This window comes from Daucus carota, chromosome 7 (assembly GCF_001625215.2).
Source record: "Daucus carota subsp. sativus chromosome 7, DH1 v3.0, whole genome shotgun sequence".
Taxonomy (NCBI): Eukaryota; Viridiplantae; Streptophyta; class Magnoliopsida; order Apiales; family Apiaceae; genus Daucus; species Daucus carota.
This window is the reverse complement of record NC_030387.2, coordinates 24,777,543-24,797,183: the sequence shown is the minus strand read 5'-3', so window position 1 is coordinate 24,797,183 and position 19,641 is coordinate 24,777,543. Positions and strand designations below refer to the sequence as shown.

General features: G+C 34.2%; 1 protein-coding gene and 1 long non-coding RNA gene across 3 annotated transcripts; one reads left to right on the top strand and one right to left on the bottom strand.

Moving 5' to 3' along the window:
- Positions 1–12,103: 12,103 nt before the first annotated feature.
- On the top strand, positions 12,104–14,047 carry LOC108192597 (transcription factor DIVARICATA). Of its 2 annotated transcripts, none has more exons than XM_017373206.2 (3): positions 12,104–12,552; positions 12,746–13,151; positions 13,414–14,047. In XM_017373206.2, the coding sequence occupies exons 2-3, from the start codon at positions 12,748–12,750 to the stop codon at positions 13,856–13,858; spliced, it is 849 nt and encodes a 282-aa protein (XP_017228695.1). In that variant the 5' UTR covers positions 12,104–12,552; positions 12,746–12,747; the 3' UTR covers positions 13,859–14,047. The 2 variants fall into 2 exon arrangements, with proteins under 2 accessions (XP_017228695.1, XP_017228697.1); XM_017373208.2 differs by having other exon boundaries at positions 12,217–12,552; positions 12,732–13,151.
- Positions 14,048–16,490: 2,443 nt separating this feature from the next.
- LOC108203985 (uncharacterized) lies at positions 16,491–18,948 on the bottom strand. Its single transcript, XR_001803590.2, has 3 exons — positions 18,850–18,948; positions 17,499–17,565; positions 16,491–16,762 (listed from the first exon to the last, which is right to left on the bottom strand). It is a non-coding gene; the product is annotated as an uncharacterized LOC108203985 (long non-coding RNA).
- Positions 18,949–19,641: the final 693 nt, after the last annotated feature.

Below are 19,641 nucleotides of genomic sequence, written 5' to 3'. Positions count from 1 at the left end.
TTGCAATTGCACACTGATTTTTTTGGCTCAGCAAAACCCATGTTGCAGCATTATATATATAACTAGTTGAGAATCCGCGCGTTGCGGCGGCCTATAAAAATTACATTAATGATTCAAAATTAATATTTATAGAATAAAATCAATTTGCGGCGACTTATAAAAATTATATTAATGATTCAAAATTAATATTTATAAAATAAAATAAATTTTATATTATAAACATCTCGATGCAATACCAATATTAATTTTTAAAATTGCAAAATTGGATTATAATTCATATGTGAAAAAATGATAATAAGTTTCTACATGTAATTAACGATTTAAAGCACGACGAATCTTAATTTTAATTGTGTTTTTCTTTTTGAAAAGTAATCATGTTCCTGACTAACATTGTCATTAACTTTTCCAAACACTACTTCTTAGACACATACACCACTACCTGCATATAAAAAGCATACGACTATACTGACTGATGACATCAATAAAACAGACCGTAAGCTTGCAAACAACAACAAATACGTCCGACGACCAAAACAAATATTATAAAAGAATCACCAACAAAAATATATCATTGTCATTAGGGGTGTGCATTCGGTTAACCGAAACCGAAATTTATTTCGGTTAACCGAAACCGAAATTTATTTCGGTTAACCGAAACTGAAATTCTATGAAACCGCGGTTAAAAAACCGGATAACCGAAAAATGAAAAATTGGCTACCGAAAACCGAACCGAAATATAAATTTCGATTAACCGAACCGAAATTATTTTGGTTATTCGGTTCAATTTTCGGTTAACCGAACCGAATGCACACCCTTAACTGTGATATTGAGAGACAGTGTAGGTTGTGTTTTAGATGATCCAAAACCCTACAACCTATAAGGGTATTTATAGGTGCCGAGAAACTTGTGCACTACTCTTTTCCATAATTAAATAATCTGAAATAGAATCAGATTAAAAAACTTGCAAGTTACTATATTCCATAAATAATTTGAAATAAAATCAGACTAATACTTTCAATTTATTATATTCCATAAATAATCTGAAACAGAATCAGATTAATTTATGCCAAGATATATACCATTCCATAAATAATCTGAAATAAAATCAGACTAATACTTTCAATTTATTATATTCCATAAATAATCTGAAACAGAATCAGATTAATTTATGCCAAGATATATACCATATCAATGAATCTGAAACAATTTTTTTTATATCTTTCACTCAAAAATTCCAGAAAATTAGAAAAATAGAACGGAGCTATCTGAGAGGCGCCACCTACACGCCCCTCGCTTCTCCTTTATATAAGTATATTGACTAGCATAAAAACCCGTGCGAGGCACGGGACTATAGTTTTGTTGTGTTTTAAATAATATTCAACGTGTCATCATATTATTTCGAGCATAATTATTACGTCTTTTTTTAAAACAGAATATGTAAATATGAAATGTAACATTTGCAATCTAATAGCATTGATAGTAATAATATATACTATATTTTAAAAAAAATTATGGATCAAAAACAACATTTGAACTGATTTTTCTATATTCAAATTCGTTAGGATATAGAGGCCACTACCATATTATCTACATGTTCAAAATTATATTGGAAATTAATACTGAAATTTTTAGAATTTAAATATATTATACCTCATTAAAAAGATCTGTTATTTATTGTTGAAAATTATTAAATTATTTCATCCAATATGAAAACTTGTTCTTGATATGTGAATTACAATATCCTAAATCATGATTAGATGAAGATGTGTAGTCCGCGTTGTTTTATATTTATTTCTCTTTTTTTGAGCGTACGTTTGTGTAATAGTTATGTGATATATGATGGACAGACCATCAACACATTCTTTTTTATCATATGTTGCACACACCTTGTATAAATAATAATTGAAACATATATTGTATGTAAAAGACCCTACCTTACTTTATTATAAAAGCATCAATTGAACTAATAACCTTATAATTGTACCCGAAAAATTCCGACACGTTTGATGTGGCTTACCCTTTTAATTTTCATATCAATTATATAGTATTTCAATGTCTTATATTTTTTTTTATTAATTTAAAATATTAGATGATTATTACTTTGATACCGCGTGTTATAATATTGTCTTGTTATAAAATATTAATTTTTTATCATTAGTTTTCTAAGCTTGTTAATTAAGACTTTTCATGATTTTTCATGTAATTGTTATAAACCAGATCTCAAATAGCAAAAATAGAGTAGATGTCAGTTAGGCACCATGAAGTTCATAAAAATAAGAAATTTTTAGTTTAATTAGTCCTATAGTTACTTTTTTAGTTTTGTGCAAACTCACATTTTTAAATATTTTGATACTCTTATTTTTTAGGGGTGAGCAATGTAGTATATCATGTTCAGTTATTAAAGATCAAATCAGGTGTTCGATATTCTGAATTATGGAAAACTATTCTTGTTCTATTACCGTTTAATCAGATATTAGTTTTCACCTTATCGCGTCGGATTATCCATTTCAGAATTAATTATATTTTATTAGTATAATTTGTAAATGATTAATTAATTTAATTATAGTTTGAATCATTTTATTTAACTCGTATGTTATACATTGATGGATGGCATATTAAAATTATAGTTTTAAGACTTTAATATATATATATATATATATATATATATATATATATATATATATATATATATATATATATATATATATATATATATATATATATATATATATATATATATATGGGTAGCACTCCATAGCATACCTCTTATATGGAGTTACGTAGCACACCATTATAAATATATACATAATATATATTCTATTATATTTTTTATGAAATATAATTGCAAATTTTGATTATTAAACCGAAAACGAAGTTATACAATTATTTTTTTCCAAAGATCATCTAAAATTATGCAATAGCTCAATATGATTCTACAACAGAATAATAATCATCCAGAATTATTCTGTTGTAGAATCAGTTTCGAAAATATACTTTTTTTAATCAAATTTTAAGTGTTAAATTACTTAAAATAGATTTATTTTATAGTATTCTATATTAGAATCACGTTTTATATGCATTCTATAAGAGAAATTATAATAAAATTGATTATTTATAGTGGCGCACTATGTAACTTCATATAAGAAGTCTCTCCCTGGAATATTGGCCTATATATATATATATATATATAACTTATTTCTCTGTGTTATTTTATTTTAAGCAAGTAAAATTTATAACTCAATTCTTTTTAGTAGGTCTCATAAACACGTTTTATTATTATTTGGTTGACTTTTGATTAACAACATTAAATTTCCCTAAATTCACCTTTGTATCACAAGTTATAATATTTCAAATTCATATATCACCAAAATCACATCATTTAGACATATTTTCTAACACCAAATTTGATGTCTTTGTCACTATTCTTATATCTATAAAAAATTTTTTGAAAAGATTTGGTTACACGTCGAATTCTGAATTTATAAGTTTAAAATAAAAAATATTTTAAACAAAAATATTCTTTCAGTTATCTTATTTCATTTTCTTAAAAATATTGTAATCTCTCTATAAGTCACCTTTTATAAATAAAAAAAATATGACATAGTTCATGTTGAAAGTCCATCAATTTTTCCTTTCAAAGATGCTCACCGAAATCTTAGTTTTTGTGCTTATTTCTCACATTCATGAATTAAATTTCTCTAATATTGTATCGGTACTCGTTTAAAGTATTAAGTTAGATTTGAATTCGTTCAATTTATTCAAATATGAATTATATCCATTTTTTAAAGTCTGAAACATGGCTCGAGCCCAATTGTTCAAATTCTTTATCAAATTTAAATTTATTACATAAGTAATTAATTTATAGATATTAATCTATCATGTAAAAAACATATGAGACTTACCTGAAATAATAACTTATCTCAAATAAATAAGATATTGAAAAGAATATAAATACAACAGTTTTAATGTATGAGTTTAATGCTTTTGAATAAAAAAATTAATTGCCTTTGTAGCTCAAGTGGTTTGAGTGCTGTGATTGTAATGAAAAGGGTTTGGGTTCGAGTCCCATTAATAACATTTTTTTATATGTATGAGGAGGAGTTAGGTTCGGAGTTAGGCTCAGGTTCGGAGCTAGGTAATTTATTTGCTCAGGAGGGAGGCTTGACACGAACGTATTGGGCTATTATATATAAAAGTAGATAGATTACATTAAGTAAATACTCATAATTTTAAATATTGTCAAACGGGCTCCAACTCTATTTTATTTTTGTCGAGTTATAGTGACTAAAACATATCTGCTTTTCTTCCCAAGAAATTAATACTAATAAACAGGACTTTCTCGATATAACCATCCCTGACATATAATTGCCGGGGATTTGCTAAATATCATATTGGTTCCTAATTGTTGGATAAATATCCGGCAGTTATAATTATAAGAAAGTTTTAATACGTACAGTGCTTTTTAATCATTGTACAAGAACTTGTCCAACACTTAAAAAGCGCCGGACGAAATTATTCTTCATACGACGGTTTTTAACCGCTTGTATATATTAAAATTTTGTTATATCCTGACATGTGGATATCCATAAATAAGGAACCATTGTGTTATTTAACGGGTCTCGGCAATAATATACTAGTACCGTTGTCTGTACATAATAACTAATTTCGTGTTCATGGCAAAACCCCATCCTTATATTTTTGGGTGCTATGTAAAATAATAAATTTGTGCTCTTTGAACAAAAAGTTTACATAACACTAATGAAGATTAAAGTTTCTGGCATATTTCCACCGTCTCAAATTAGTCATCATTTCGACTTTTTGCATGCTTGTTTAATTTAGGGTTCTACACTTGTTAAATGTATATCCTAATCAGTTGGAATCATGTCCTCTTGGTTAGGTTCTGTATCTTGTTTAATTGGTGGTTAGTTGAAATTTCCACATCTGAAAAATGGGGGAAAATATAATAATATCCAACCCTCTTTACATTGGTAACAGAAATTATAGTCTTACAAGCTCCCATAGAATAGGATGTTTTTAGAGTTCGAAGAGGTGACTCCAAGTGCTAGGCGTTGATCTGTTTTAGATTTCTATTAAGCGGAGTATCTTTTTAAATTAACTCAAACTCCCAATATTGTCGCGCACCGGTGAAAACATCTAGGAGTAGATCTTATTAGAAATGTAATCTAAACTGAAGAACACACTAAGAAGAGAGCTTGTATTACTGTGTATCAGAAACTGTATTGAATATCAAGCTTGAGAAAACTGTGCACATGGTTCTGTTTATATATACAGATGAACAAAACCTACTAGAGACTCCTAGACTATTTACATACATGAATGTATCTACACATTTTGTAACAAACTAGTAACGAACTATTCTATGAGATCGTGGCCTGTATGCTGAGGTGGAGCTGTGCTAGCTGTCATGTTGTTAGCTGTCACTGTCACCTTGCACATGCTTGCTGAATTTGCTTGTATATCATTAACATCCCCCCTCAAGTTGGGAGTGGCAAACATGTTGCAAACACCCAACTTGGAAATGAGATAGGTAAGCTGATGAGAAGGTAAAGCTTTGGTGAATATGTCAGCAGGTTGCTCAGATGTCTGAACATGTGTAGTAGTAACAACACCTAACTGCAGAAGCTCACGCACCAGATGACAATCGATGTCTATATGCTTTGTTCGCTCATGATAGACAGGGTTGGAGGCAATATAGAGAGCAGAGCGACTATCACAGGCTAGAGCAACTGGTGTAAGTTTGTTATAGCCAAATGTCTTGAACAGAGCTAGTAACCACTTAATTTCACAACACGTGTCTGTCATACAGCGATATTCAGCTTCAGCTGAAGACCTGGAGACGGTGTGCTGTTTCTTGCACTTCCAAGAAATGATAGTATTGCCAAACAAAACATAGTTTCCAGTCAAGGATTGTCGAGTTTGACGACAACCTCCCCAATCAGAATCACAGAAAGCATGCAGAGAAGGCTTCGCATTTCGAGCAAAGAACAACCCTTGTCCTGGAGATTGTTTTAAGTAGCGAACCACCTTGTAAGCTGCTGTCAAATGATCACAACGTGGCTTAGAGATAAACTGTGATAAGACCTGAACAGAGTAGGATAGATCAGGACGCGTAACAGTCAGGTAAATTAGACGCCCAACCAGACGCCGGAACAAGAAAGTATCTGTGTCAGATAGAAATTCACTAGTGTTGCTGTGCAAGTTATGATTCTGCTCCATAGGTATTTTTGAAGGACGAGCAGCCATTAGCCCAGTATCTTGCAGAATATCAAGGGTGTATTTCCGTTGATGCAAGTAAACACCAGTAGCTGACCTGGCAGCTTCAATGCCAAGAAAGTATCTGAGGGCACCCAGATCTTTTACCTTAAATGCTTTTGCCATAAACTGAATGACATGCTCAATAAGAGATTTGTCAGTCCCAGTAATTAGGATGTCGTCCACATAGACAAGCACAGCAACAAAGTGAGAATCTTGATGAAACGTGAACAAGCTGTTGTCAGAATGACATTGAGTAAAGCCATATTGCTTGAGAGTGTTAAAGAACTTAGTGAACCAACATCTGGGCGCTTGACGGAGCCCATAGATAGACTTGACAAGCTTGCAAACCCAATTACTCAAGTCTGTGATCTCATTGATAGCAGGAATGGAAGACAACTGAGCATAACCAGGTGGTATTCTCATGTAAACATCTTCATGCAAGTCACCATGCAAGAAGGCATTGGTGACATCAAGCTGTGTAATTGGCCATTTTTGAGAAGCAGCCACAGCAACAAAAAGACGTACTGTAGTCATCTTAGCAACTGGAGCAAATGTTTCAAAATAATCAAGACCATAGGTTTGGGTGAATCCTTTGGCCACCAACCGAGCCTTATATCTTTCAATGCTACCATCTGGAAGATACTTGACTTTGAACAACCATTTACAGTCAACAATATGAGTATTAGCAGGTTTAGGTACTAAATCCCATGTGTGGTTAGACTCCAGTGCATGCAGCTCTAATTTCATAGCTTGTAGCCAATTGCTATCAGTAGCAGCTTGCTTATAAGTAAAGGGAATAGGTATAGCAGCTGAGGCACAGAGAAACTGAGTGTACTTTGGAGAAAAAGCATTATAAGAGAGATACTTTTGAATAGGGTACTTACAGGTTGGAGGAGCAGTACCCTGCAAGTCTGCATGATGTGAAGTAGAGCTGATGGTGACTGGTAGACCTGTATAGTCTTTGAACTTAGCAGGTATCTGTTCCTGTCTGCTAGGTCTTTGAACAGGAGGGGGGTCAGCTACAGTATTGTCACTGTCATGAGAAGTATCAGGACTGGTGTCATGAGCAGTTGAAATGTGTGTATGTTCAATTTGGTCAGAATCATGAATATACAACTCATGAAAAGGTGTAGCAGGAAACATTATGGGTGATGCTGGGACAGTAGTACTAGCAGGATTATTCTGAAAAGGAAACACATCCTCCACAAATTTAATGTCTCTAGACACATAGCATTTTCTGGTGGTCAAGTTCATGACCCTGTATCCCTTTTTGTTAAACGGATAGCCTAAAAACACACACTTCATAGTTTTTGGTGCAAATTTGTCTGAGGCAGAGTATAGATCTGAAATGTAACATAAACAACCAAAAGTTCTGAGAGTGGAATAGTCTGGCTTTTTCTTGAAAAGCACTTCAAATGGGGATTTGTATTTGAGTACAGGAGTGGGTAGGATATTGATCAAATGTGTAGCAGTTAGTACACAATACCCCCAGAAAGAAATGGGAAGATTAGCCTGAAATCGAAGAGACCTGGCAACATTTAGAAGGTGCTGATGTTTCCTCTCAACAGTTCCATTCTGTTGAGGGGTATGAGCACAAGTAAATTGTTGGAGTATACCAAGTTCAGAACAGTGTTGAGTAAGATCAGTATTGTCAAATTCTCTTCCATTATCTGATCTTAGAATTTTTACTATTTTTTGAAAATGAGTGAATACATAAGCAACAAAATTTTTGATTAGCTGAGGTACTTGAGACTTAGAAGAGCACAAGTAGATCCATGTACATTTGGAAAAATCATCAACAATAGTCAGAAATTTTGTACAATTTCCATGAGTACTGTACTTATATGGACCCCATACATCACATTGTATGATATCAAAAGGTGCAGAACTACTTGACTCCCTAACTGGAAAAGGTAATCTAACTTGCTTTGCAAGATGACAAATCTCACAATCAGTCATGACACTAGTAGTAGGTATGGACAGATTTTTGATATGTGTTAACACATTAACAGAAGGATGACCCAATCTCCAGTGCCACTTATGTAATGTGGACTGAGAACAACTATTGGCTGACACTTTTAAGCTTGGGTTGATACAATAAGGTTTGGAGGCTTGAGTATTAAGCTTGTATAGACCTTCTACCAGTTCACCAATCTCTTTCTCCATCATCAAGGCAGGGTCCTGCAAAATACATTTGGCAGAAGAAAACATAACAGTGGATGCAGTGTTATATGTTAGTTGTGGAATAGACAACAAGTTACAATGAAAGGTTGGAACTACCAGCACATTGCACAGAATGATGTCATTAGACAGATATACACTGCCTATATGTGTAACAGCAGAATGATCTCCATTAGGTAAGTGCAATTGTGATGCAACTGATACAGGCTTGTGTACAAGTTCTAAGTATGGAGTAATATGATGTGTAGCTCCAGAGTCCAGTATCCAAACTTCCTTACCAGATGTCATTACAGCAGGTGATGCAAACATGACAGAGTTAGTTTGGAAATTTATACCTGACACCTGATTTGTGCTGTTGTTTATCCAAGGAGCATATGTAGTAGGCTGGAGTTTAGATTGCAACATAGAGATTATTTGTTGACATTGAGACTCAGAGAGTGAATCTGTCACTGAAGTACCAGATGTACCAGCTGTACCAGTTGTGTTGAGAGTTGAATTCTGAGTTGAAACATTATCATTTCCAGAGGCTCCATTAGCATTGGAACTGTGTATCATATTAGCAGCAATTTTGTTCTTGACTTTAGGCTTAGGCTGACCATACAGTCTATGCCATTCCGGATATCCATGCAAAGCAAAGCATTTGTCCTTGCTATGACCTGTAAGTTTACAGTACTCACAGGTCACACTGGAGTCACCTCCTTTCTTCTCCTCCTTTCTGTTTCCAAACTTCTGCTTAGATCCTTGATTACTTTGTTGAAACCTAGCATTCATAGCTACTCCTTTAGTCACAGCAGTTGTCATGCTATTTGCATTGTTCCTTTGACTTTCTTCTTGCAAGAGCATAGCATATGCTCTACTGATATCTGGCAGTGGATTCATCAACAATATCTGACCTCTAGTCGTTGTGAACTGATCATTCAGTCCCATTAGAAATTGACTTAACCTAATCTGCTGTTCATAACTGTCTAATCTTGCACTTAAACCACAAGCACAATTGCTGTTTTGACACATACATCTAGGAATTGGTGCCAAATTCTCAAGTTCATCAATCAATCCTCTAAATGTAAAATAAGCATTGATTGATTTAGTACCTTGAGTAAGAGAAGCAAGTTCCTTCCTGTGATTAAACAGCTGTGGAACATTGCTCTGAGAGTATCGTTTGAACAGATCTTCCCAGATCTGTTGTGATGTATTCATATACACAATGCTTTTCCTAATTTCAGTGGAGACTGAGTTCAGGATCCATGAAACAACCAAATCATCACCTCGTTTCCACAACGCATACTGATTTGATGTGGTTGCAGGTTTGTGAACTGTTCCGTCTATGAAGCCTAGCTTCAATTTGGTCGAGAGAGTAATTCTGACAGATCTGCTCCATTGCTGATAGTTTTGCTCTGTTAACACCTCTGTGACAAGCGCTAATCCAGGATGATCTGATGAGCTGAGATAATATGGATGATTTATGTCTATTACTTGATTTGCCGCCATTGATGAAGTTCTTGATATTACTGCGGAAGCATATGAGTACATTCACACGCAATCAAAGACTGTAACTAGGTGCTGGATCTTCAGTTTAGAGCGTAACCTGGCTCTGATACCATATTAGAAATGTAATCTAAACTGAAGAACACACTAAGAAGAGAGCTTGTATTACTGTGTATCAGAAACTGTATTGAATATCAAGCTTGAGAAAACTGTACACATGGTTCTGTTTATATATACAGATGAACAGAACCTACTAGAGACTCCTAGACTATTTACATACATGAATGTATCTACACATTTTGTAACAAACTAGTAACGAACTATTCTATGAGATCGTGGCCTGTATGCTGAGGTGGAGCTGTGCTAGCTGTCATGTTGTTAGCTGTCACTGTCACCTTGCACATGCTTGCTGAATTTGCTTGTATATCATTAACAGATCTTAGTAATACTGAAGCTGGTTTAGTGGCAGTTCTGGAGATGTTTTTAGTAAACTAAATGTTGCTATAGAAGTGAAGTCTTTAACATTTCTTGAAGTGATACAACTCTACCAGGATACCAACTCAAGTTGTGAGCTAGAGAAGAAAGGAAGCTTTCTACAGAAGTAGAGATGGAACCTTGCATTCCTGACACTGCAGCGGCTGATCACAGATATGCTGGTTCAACAAATTACAATATTATTCCAGGTGTACTTTCATCGACAGCTAATAAAGAGGTAGAATAGCACCTAAACTTGTTACCTGTCTGCTATTTGATTAATTTTGTATTACTTTTTTTTTTCCAATTTACTTGGTATTATTTTTCAGGATTATGTATAATTCACAAAGTTTTCCTACATGCTTTTTGGAGCCATCATGCTTTAAGTTTCTAATGCAAGATTGAGAAATATGTATGCCTCTTGCTCTTTGCTCTTGTGTGATAAGGAAATAGATGAACAATCCTTTTATTGTTCTGTATGCAAATCAAGAATGAAGACCTTGACAAAAGAATCTAATGCAAGCTTTGTCAAAGCTTAGCTGATTCTTAGAATAAGACTTCTTTCCGAAAAGCATTTCATTATGGGTTCAACCTTTTCTTGTTTGTGCCACATATCATCTTCCATGTCCACAATTACATTCCAAAAGAATTGATTTGATCCCATAAATCTCCTTTTTGCAACTTGGTAGAGACCCCACATTATTGAACATACCATTAAACTAGACGACGAGGGAAACTGAGGGAATCAACAAGATTAATTGTGAGTTAAATCTGTCAATGGCCGAATTCTGAGCAAAAAACTTCGGCATCTGACTTACATCTAAGCCATAAACTCTGATATGAAATACATGTGCAACCCTCTCAACTTAAACACATAGAAATATAACTAAAAGCTTCTTTTGTATGGATATTAACTAATCGTCCTGAATGATTCGTGTGAACACTTGTGACATAAACTGTATATGATCATACTTGGAGCAACTTACTTAGAATAATTTATCAATATAACATTGTTATCAAGCAAAAGAAGAAGATGGTGATTTAGGTGAAAGAAATGTGCAGATCTCTCAAAAAATGGCTTATACACATTTTCAGACAAGGGCCAAAAAGAAGCCCTTGAGTTAGAGGTGTGGCCTTATCAGCTCATCACTTATATCTTGCATTGTGCTGGAAAATCATGTTATTAGCTGATTCATCATGCACTTGGGAATAAATTCGAAGTAGCTTCTTTTCCACTGCAATTTGCATCCTTCACTGCAGCCACTGTTTAATTATTAATACCTTTTTGGAACAACTTGACTGATTTTCCCTCAGCATAAACAACACCTTTAGAGATTAGTCCTAGTCTCTATCTACGCTCATGTTGATTGATTCTTGAAATGCCGACTCAAAAAATGTATTGATAGGATTGTGTATTTGCAAGTGCTGAAATACATAATACTTAAATTTGAGTTAATTTATTGTTAGGATATTAAGATTTTTTCAATCATGAAGAGAATTTAGAGAAAAGGAATAGGAAAACTGCCAAAGAAATCAAAATAAAGAAAGATGAATGGTTATACAATTTGCTTAGCTTTTGCTTGTTTATTGTCTACCTTCTAAAAGTGCTATTGCCAAAAGATTGTCCAATAGTAAGGGAAACTTTTATTTGCTGACACAAAAGTATATTGATTTTCTTAGACTATACATTGGAGCCAGACCCTTCTTCCATCACCACCCTACAATAAGAAGAGAAAAGGCTAATAAATATGCATGTGCTGCAAAAACTACAAAACCCCAATCAAATTTAGCCACCTTCTGATTTTTTAATCTCTACTTTTTTCATTCCAAATCTCTTATCATTTGGGTTCATCCATGACTAGACCACAGAACTATACTCCAACTACTTCCTGATATTCTGATCTTCTATCTCCTAATTTTCTTATATCAAGCACCATCTTCAACTTGCTCTGGATTCTTTAGAAACAATCACTTTTCCCGAATTTGATTTGATCTTTTCTTTATCTCTCTGATTTTCTTTCAAGTGTTGACTGGTTTGAATAATTATTAAGATTCGCTTATTGTTTGGTTGGCAAGATATAGGCTTATATTTGTTCAAGTAAGATCAGTTCCTATATTTTTCAAGATTCTTAGAAGGTAAGATTTTCTTCTTTTTTCTATTTTTGGTGGATCTTCAATTTATGCTGTTAGGAATAAAGACTATTTTGATTCCTACTGAATGATCATTATATATTTAGGGTCTTAGTGATGTATGTCGATATCTTCATACTTGATTTCTGTTCTAAATCTTGAAAGTTTCGAATAAAGATAAGCAGTTGGAACTTTGCAGATATGGAGACTTTGTATCCTGCATCTCACACTTTCAATTCGAACTGGTCGATGCAAGAATTTCAAAGCACAAGAACCAACTGGACAACTGAAGACAACAAGAAGTTTGAGAGCTGTCTAGCACTTTACGACAAAGAGACACCTGATCGATGGATAAAGGTGGCATTAATGATCCCTGGGAAAACAGTCTATGATGTGATTGAGCAGTACAGGAAATTGGTGGCTGATATCAGTGATATTGAAGCTGGTCTGTTCCCACTTCCACCAGGTGATCCACAGGATTCTTCTTTCACAATGGAATTGGCGGGAATTCCAGAACTCAACGAGTTCAGAAAGAGGCCTTTGGCTTGTAGATCTTCTGATCAGGAGAAAAAGAAAGGTGTACCTTGGACAGAAGATGAACACAGGTGATTTTTTTTTATGGTTTTTTTTTTGAAGGTAACTATACTATTGTTGTCAAAACTGCATTAAGGTACATCAAAGATGAGAACTGATGCTGCGTATTCTTACATCAGTTTATCAGTTTATGACAACTTTGTTTTTTGCTTATCAGAGAATTAGTTTCAGTTGCTAACACTTCAATAGGCAGAACTTAGTACATGTAAACAATTATCCACAAGTTCCATTTTCTAATGGTAAAGTGAAATTTGTTTAATGATAACATGATAGGCGGTTTCTAATGGGGCTTCAGAAGCATGGCAAAGGAGACTGGAGGAACATAGCACGAAATTTTGTCATCACCAAGACATCAACTCAAGTGGCAAGCCATGCTCAGAAATACTACTTGAGACAACTTTCAGAAGGGAAAGAAAAGAGGAGGCCTAGCATCCACGACATCACCACCACGCATCTGACAGACACTACTCCATCCGACGATTACAAATTTCCTGCAGACGACAAGTCTACTTTCATTCCACAGCCAGAGAAGCCCATCAGCATGCCACAAAAAGTTCTTGACTGGAATAAGACAGATGATGAATTACTGATGATGTTCAACTCAATGCATAACAATACTTTAACAGCGTATAAGCATGAGACTGGTGACCTTGGAGCTGGTTTCAGCCCTCTGAATCCAGGATTTCAGTTCCGAGCAGGTAGACATCAAATTTGGTAACAGAGGAGAAAATTCCCCCTTGATAAGTTGGCTAGGTTGTTTGATGCATGCAAAAAGCATGAGTTTGTTAAGTCATTGGTTATGCAATGAGATGTGATAATCTGGTTTGCTGAACATATCAGAGAAAATGAATCATATCTTAGCTACTGATGTGGAATGCATAATATTAAATTTTCACAAATTTTTTTATGTTGGTCCAGCCGGGAATCTAACGGTCACTCCCCTCGTCCTACTCATTTCCATACAGTTTTAAAATATTTGTCGAGCCCTCGTAAACTATCTGATAGAATCTGAAACTCCGGACCAATTTAATGATACAAGGTAAGCTAAGTTAAATGTAATGATTAATGGCTAATGACAAAGAAGATGCCAGATGATTGAGAAGAAGGCAATAATCTTTGTTAGTGGAGTTCACTTTAGAGGATGGGAAAGAAAAAATGCAAAAAAACAAAAGGTGGTCATGACAAAGCACAGCACCTGCCAGTTCACTAAGTGTTGTCGCCAAATGGGATTCCTCATCATGCAAGATATTTATTCACAAAATCGAATGGGCATCGCTCGCTTTTTCTTTGCCAAGTTGACTCGCTACCTTTGCCTTTCATGTTGAGGGTGACTCTGCATTGCAATAACTCCAGCATCTAATTATGCACGTCTTTCACAGTTCACACTAGTCCATCCACTAATATTCTTAAGTACAAATTAATTTGACAGATTATTGGCAAGTATTAATAATGATTCAAGTCCTAAAAGAGTTCTGTATCTCGGAGAAGCTTGTTACTCGGTCCCCGCATGTCTTTTATATTACTTTTTGACGTATATTTTGAGATTCTATAAAGTATAGTTTTATAATTAGTATTTTTTTTTAAAAAATCCTGAAGAAAAATTTGGCGTTTAGACTTTTATTTATTTTATTTTTTTTAAAAAGGTTATGAAACTATACTTTATAAAAATCTCAAAATATGTGCCGGGACAAAGGGAGTACAACTCAGCCACGATATTAATTTGTATTATATTTAAATTAATTGCTTAAAATTGGTGGAAAGATTTTTCAATTTATTTTGAGTACCGTGTCATGTATTGTGAACATGTGTATAGACATTTCGACACTTATTTTAAATTAAAAAATTATAAAATATTCACATTATTATTCATTCTATACTCCGACACACACTCTTTGGCTGAGTCCCAGCAACATATATGGAGTGGATACACAGCGTTGATGCAAATGGATAAGAATTGGCTTTCCACTTGATGTGCTGCTTTTATTATTTTACGCTTCTTGCTGCTCATCGCCAAAACCCAAAAAGCTTGCTATTTCCCACGGGTTAATGCTCTATTTGGTCACTGTACTGCACCAAAACTTTCAGTTGGCCTACCGAGTCAAAAAAATTTTCATTTAGATAATAAAGTATCTAAAAACTTACAATCACATAATTAAGCTTAAAAAACATTTCAGCGCCGTTAACCATGTATTTGACTTTAACGGAAAACGTTAATTTTAACAGAATTGCATATATTTTTCAGATTTACATGTGTAAATTAGGGTTCTTAAGATTAATTTGGGGCTAGAGTGTCCCAGCGGTAAAGATTCCCCTACAGCAAGCATGCAAGACTCTGTTCCACCTATATGCAACTTCTGGAGAACACTGTAATAACCCAGAACAAACTCTAAAGTAGTTCATCAGTTGTTGGCAAAGAGTAGTTGGTGCTCCGCTGCTCCTCTATGTGATTCTGGACTTCTTGTGCTTAATAGGAGAATTCATGATCTCGAAGTGAGATATACTTAATACTTCTTTACTCATAGTAATATCCTCGGCACATGCCTGGGCTTAGGTGTCTTAAGAAGCATGTTTAGGGTAGCAAACTCATGAACTGCATCAACTGGTGCATCAACGTTCATCTTACGAAGTTCCTCTTAAGACTTTGAATTCCCATTTCATGTCAAATAAGTCTCTTGACGACAAGTGCATCATGTCTAATGTATTGACACCATAGTAAAGGGGGAGAAAAAAATTAGAAGTGGAGGGGGAGGTTGCTTGTAAACTTGTTCTTTATTCGATAGGGCAACTGAAAATTTTGATTGAAAACAATGATGAAATAGAGTATTAACACGTTAAGTTTTTAACGGAAACTAACGGAATGACCTTTCTGAAAGTTTTAAATAGTACAATTAGTTGACTGAAAGCTTTTTTTACTCAGTAGGCCAACTGAAAATTTTAATCGAGTACAGTGATGAAAAAGAGCATTAACCCTATTTCCCACTTATACATCACTTGCATGCATGAGCCACGAGCCCACGACCAGTGGTTAAAGTTTTTTTAGCATTTTAGTTAGCCGTCGACCTAGAAATATAATATAATAATAACAATTAGTTCTGCCTCGAAAATTAGTTCTGCCTGAAATTTGTTAGTTGAATTGATCCAAGAGCAAATTCATTATTTTATTTATTGAAGTTAGTATATTATCCAGTAGTATATATTTTTATTCTTTTTTTTTTTTGCCAAGATCCAGTAGTATTTTTCTGAAAATTACAATTTATCGTCATGCTAATATTCACCAACTTGATTAAATATTCTACCAAAGCTGTGACGACCCCAAATCCGCTTTCCGCAGATCTGGCTCATCACTAGCATTTGACATCAAAACAACACTTGCATAGATATTAATATTATACAATATCCGACTCTCGCCCCACAAGTCCAGGGTCGATCGTCTAACTTACATCCAAACTACTAATATGATTACATATGAAAAGGGTTGAAACCAAAAGAGAACAACTACAGCTCGAGTTCCTACTATTCTTCGTTGTCTGGCAGCTTCAGCTGGGGTGATGTGCCTTTCCCTTATCCGAGCTCGCACCCGCTTCCGAGCGGTTAACTTGATTCGTGCCATACTCGCTTTTTACTGCTAGTTGATAAAACATAGATGCAAGAATGAGCACTTACATGCTCAGCAAGCTCACATAATTGTAGATAGCATTTAACAATTTATGCATTTAGGGCACAGAAAATAGTTAAAATCAACAAAGCATCAAATACCAGAACAAGTTTTAAATCAAAGAATTGCTGGTCTTCCAACCTCTCGATACCACTACATGGTCCGATCAAATACCATTTCGTGAATATCGTCTCCTGTGTAGTCCTAGTGGTCTGATCGTCACCACTAAAGACACACCAACACTCTCTTTGCTAGCATCAGGGTTTAACACTGGAACCCTACTATCTGCCTTACCAGATAGTACATTTCATCTCTACCACGAATTTGATAAATTCGTGTTGACCAGCCGAATAAGAAATCTCCGAATAGAAAGAACAACCTCCGAACAACTCTCCCGACGGATAATCAATCGCCATTAACTAGAAGATGTGAACAATACATCTTCTATCGGAACAAATCTTTAACCAACCAATCGATCTTTATTAACTAGAAGATGTGAATGATACATCTTCTATCAAAAACAAATTTTTAACCATTCCCGGACAAAAAGGAAGGTTGGATCACTTGATTAAAATCTTAGATGCTCATGTTAATTGTCTTATATTGAAGCAAAGGACGTAGTCGAGATATTTACAACATTATTTGGTCAAATAATTAAAGTAACTAAAACAATTTAAATAAAGATAAGGAATAGTGAACTTGCCTTAGGTCCTTGGCTTGTAATATATTGGTTATACTAGAATCCACGCCCCAGACAAAATGTAAATATTCTAAATCACACACAAAATAATCATTCAGTAAACTTATTATAGAGGAGCCCAGATTCAAAAGTGTTTAATAAATACCATTCTTGTTTCTTGTTTAGATAATATTTGAAGTGCTTTTATTCGATAGTTTAAATCATTAGACATTGCTTAATTATTAATATTTTACCCAACTTGGTCATTTTAAGTCAAGTCAATATTTTAAGCTACAATACTAGATTATAACATTCCTTTATTATAAACCAAACCTTGCCGCCGTTACTATATCAAACTTCTAATCTAACTGGATTAATAGCTCCAGTGGTCACTTGTTTATTTTAATACTAAATGCCTCTTGGTGGTTTAAGTGTGACATTATTTCTAAATTTCAATTATTTAGTCCTTAAAATATCAATTAATAACTAATTTACCACCCTCACTTATTAAATTAAATACTATTGCTCCACAATTTCAATATCTATATTCTTATACCTTACTACTCATTTTCCTATTTATCTAGTCTCCCTCTTCATCAATTACCCCTTTTTATGTACCATCATTTACCTGATAAAATTAGGATTTTCAAATTCAATTAGTCTTTACTCTAAAATATAATAACCCTTAAATTGTTAATTCAAGAACAAAATTTCAGATTGTGATTTTTTTTACCATAATACCCATGTCTTCCCCAACACACCTTTCACCTCCATCCCTCTTCTCTCCCCCCCCCCCCCTCTCTCTCTCTCTCTCTCTCTCTCTCTCTCTCTCTCTTTCTCTCCTTCGAACCTCCCTCCTCCCTCGGTCTGCTGTCAGCCACAAACGGCGGCCTCGCCGCCTCTCTCGACCTCGCCGAAGGTCGTCGCCGAGGGAAGCCCCCTGACGACTCCGACCCCCCCTTACATCGTTGCCGCCATGGACAGCGGTCCTATCTCCTCTCCTCACCAGCCCATACTCCGTTACCAACCACAATCAACAAATTAATCACAACCCACAATAACAAATCACCACCCCAAACCCCACCGCCACAGTTGGCGGTACATAGCCGCCTCTCACTCCGTACCCCATCGACAACTCTCAGCCTCTCCCTCCTTCAAAAGTTCAACCTAAATAATTCAATAAATACCCAAATATTAGTTAGTATAAATATTCCAATCAAATGAATTGTATCCTTAATTGGAAAGGGATTTGGAAAAGAGCTATGGTGCATATATGGTCCCATGGATTCCCAGAAGCAGAAATAATTAAACACATGTGGGGTCAAAGCTTATATATTTAAGCATATTATTTATTGAAGGAAGGAAAGGTGCTTACTTTGTTTAAACTAATTTGTATATTAACCTCTGCTGCCACTGATACTCTGCTCAGCTTCCCCTCTTTCCTTTTATGAGATTGTAAAACCAAATCTGGGAGTAATTTAGGGGTTTTTATAGGTTTCCTTAACCATGATTAATATCACTTAACCCTGATTAACTATCTTACTTGGAGGCTACTCAAAAAAAACAAGGTGCTAAAACTACCAGGGTGCATATACCAGCCACTGTTTTCACTTAAGTGGTTTTCAATCCCCCTCCTTTTTTTTTTCTTCTAATTATTTATTGCTTATTGTCTCGTTTTATTTAATATGTTTCAGTCTCAGCTCATTTAACGACTCCTATTTTAATAATAAAAATACATCTCTCGAGATTATATAAAAAAAAAATACTAGAATAATTAATTAAATAATTATTCTAATATTTTCCCAAATAGTTCAAAATTTATAAATTAATTCTAACGAAATATCTAACTCACCCGAAATGATAACTATCGGATCATATAAAATTCATGTTTACGAATGTTATACTTTAATGGTACGTGACAAAATTTTAAATTTACTAACCACTAAAATAAAATCTAAAACTACACTAGGCTTAAATATTTTATGTACCAATATTTCTATTATTAAAAAATATATATATATAAATTCATAATTATTTAAATAATAACTTTAACCGCATAGAATTAAATAATTAATTTACTCACGTACTTGAAATTTTGCGGTTGTTACAAAAGCTGTAATATTGTCACATGTAAGGATGTTAAGATTAATTAAATATAAATTTTAAA

Excerpts from the sequence above, each read along its gene's own strand:
- LOC108192597 (XM_017373206.2), top strand. The coding sequence starts at position 12,748 with ATGGAGACTTTGTATCCTGCATCTCACACTTTCAATTCGAACTGGTCG. Across the intron at positions 13,152-13,413 it reads TGGACAGAAGATGAACACAG|GCGGTTTCTAATGGGGCTTC; the intron begins GTGATTTTTTTT and ends ATAACATGATAG.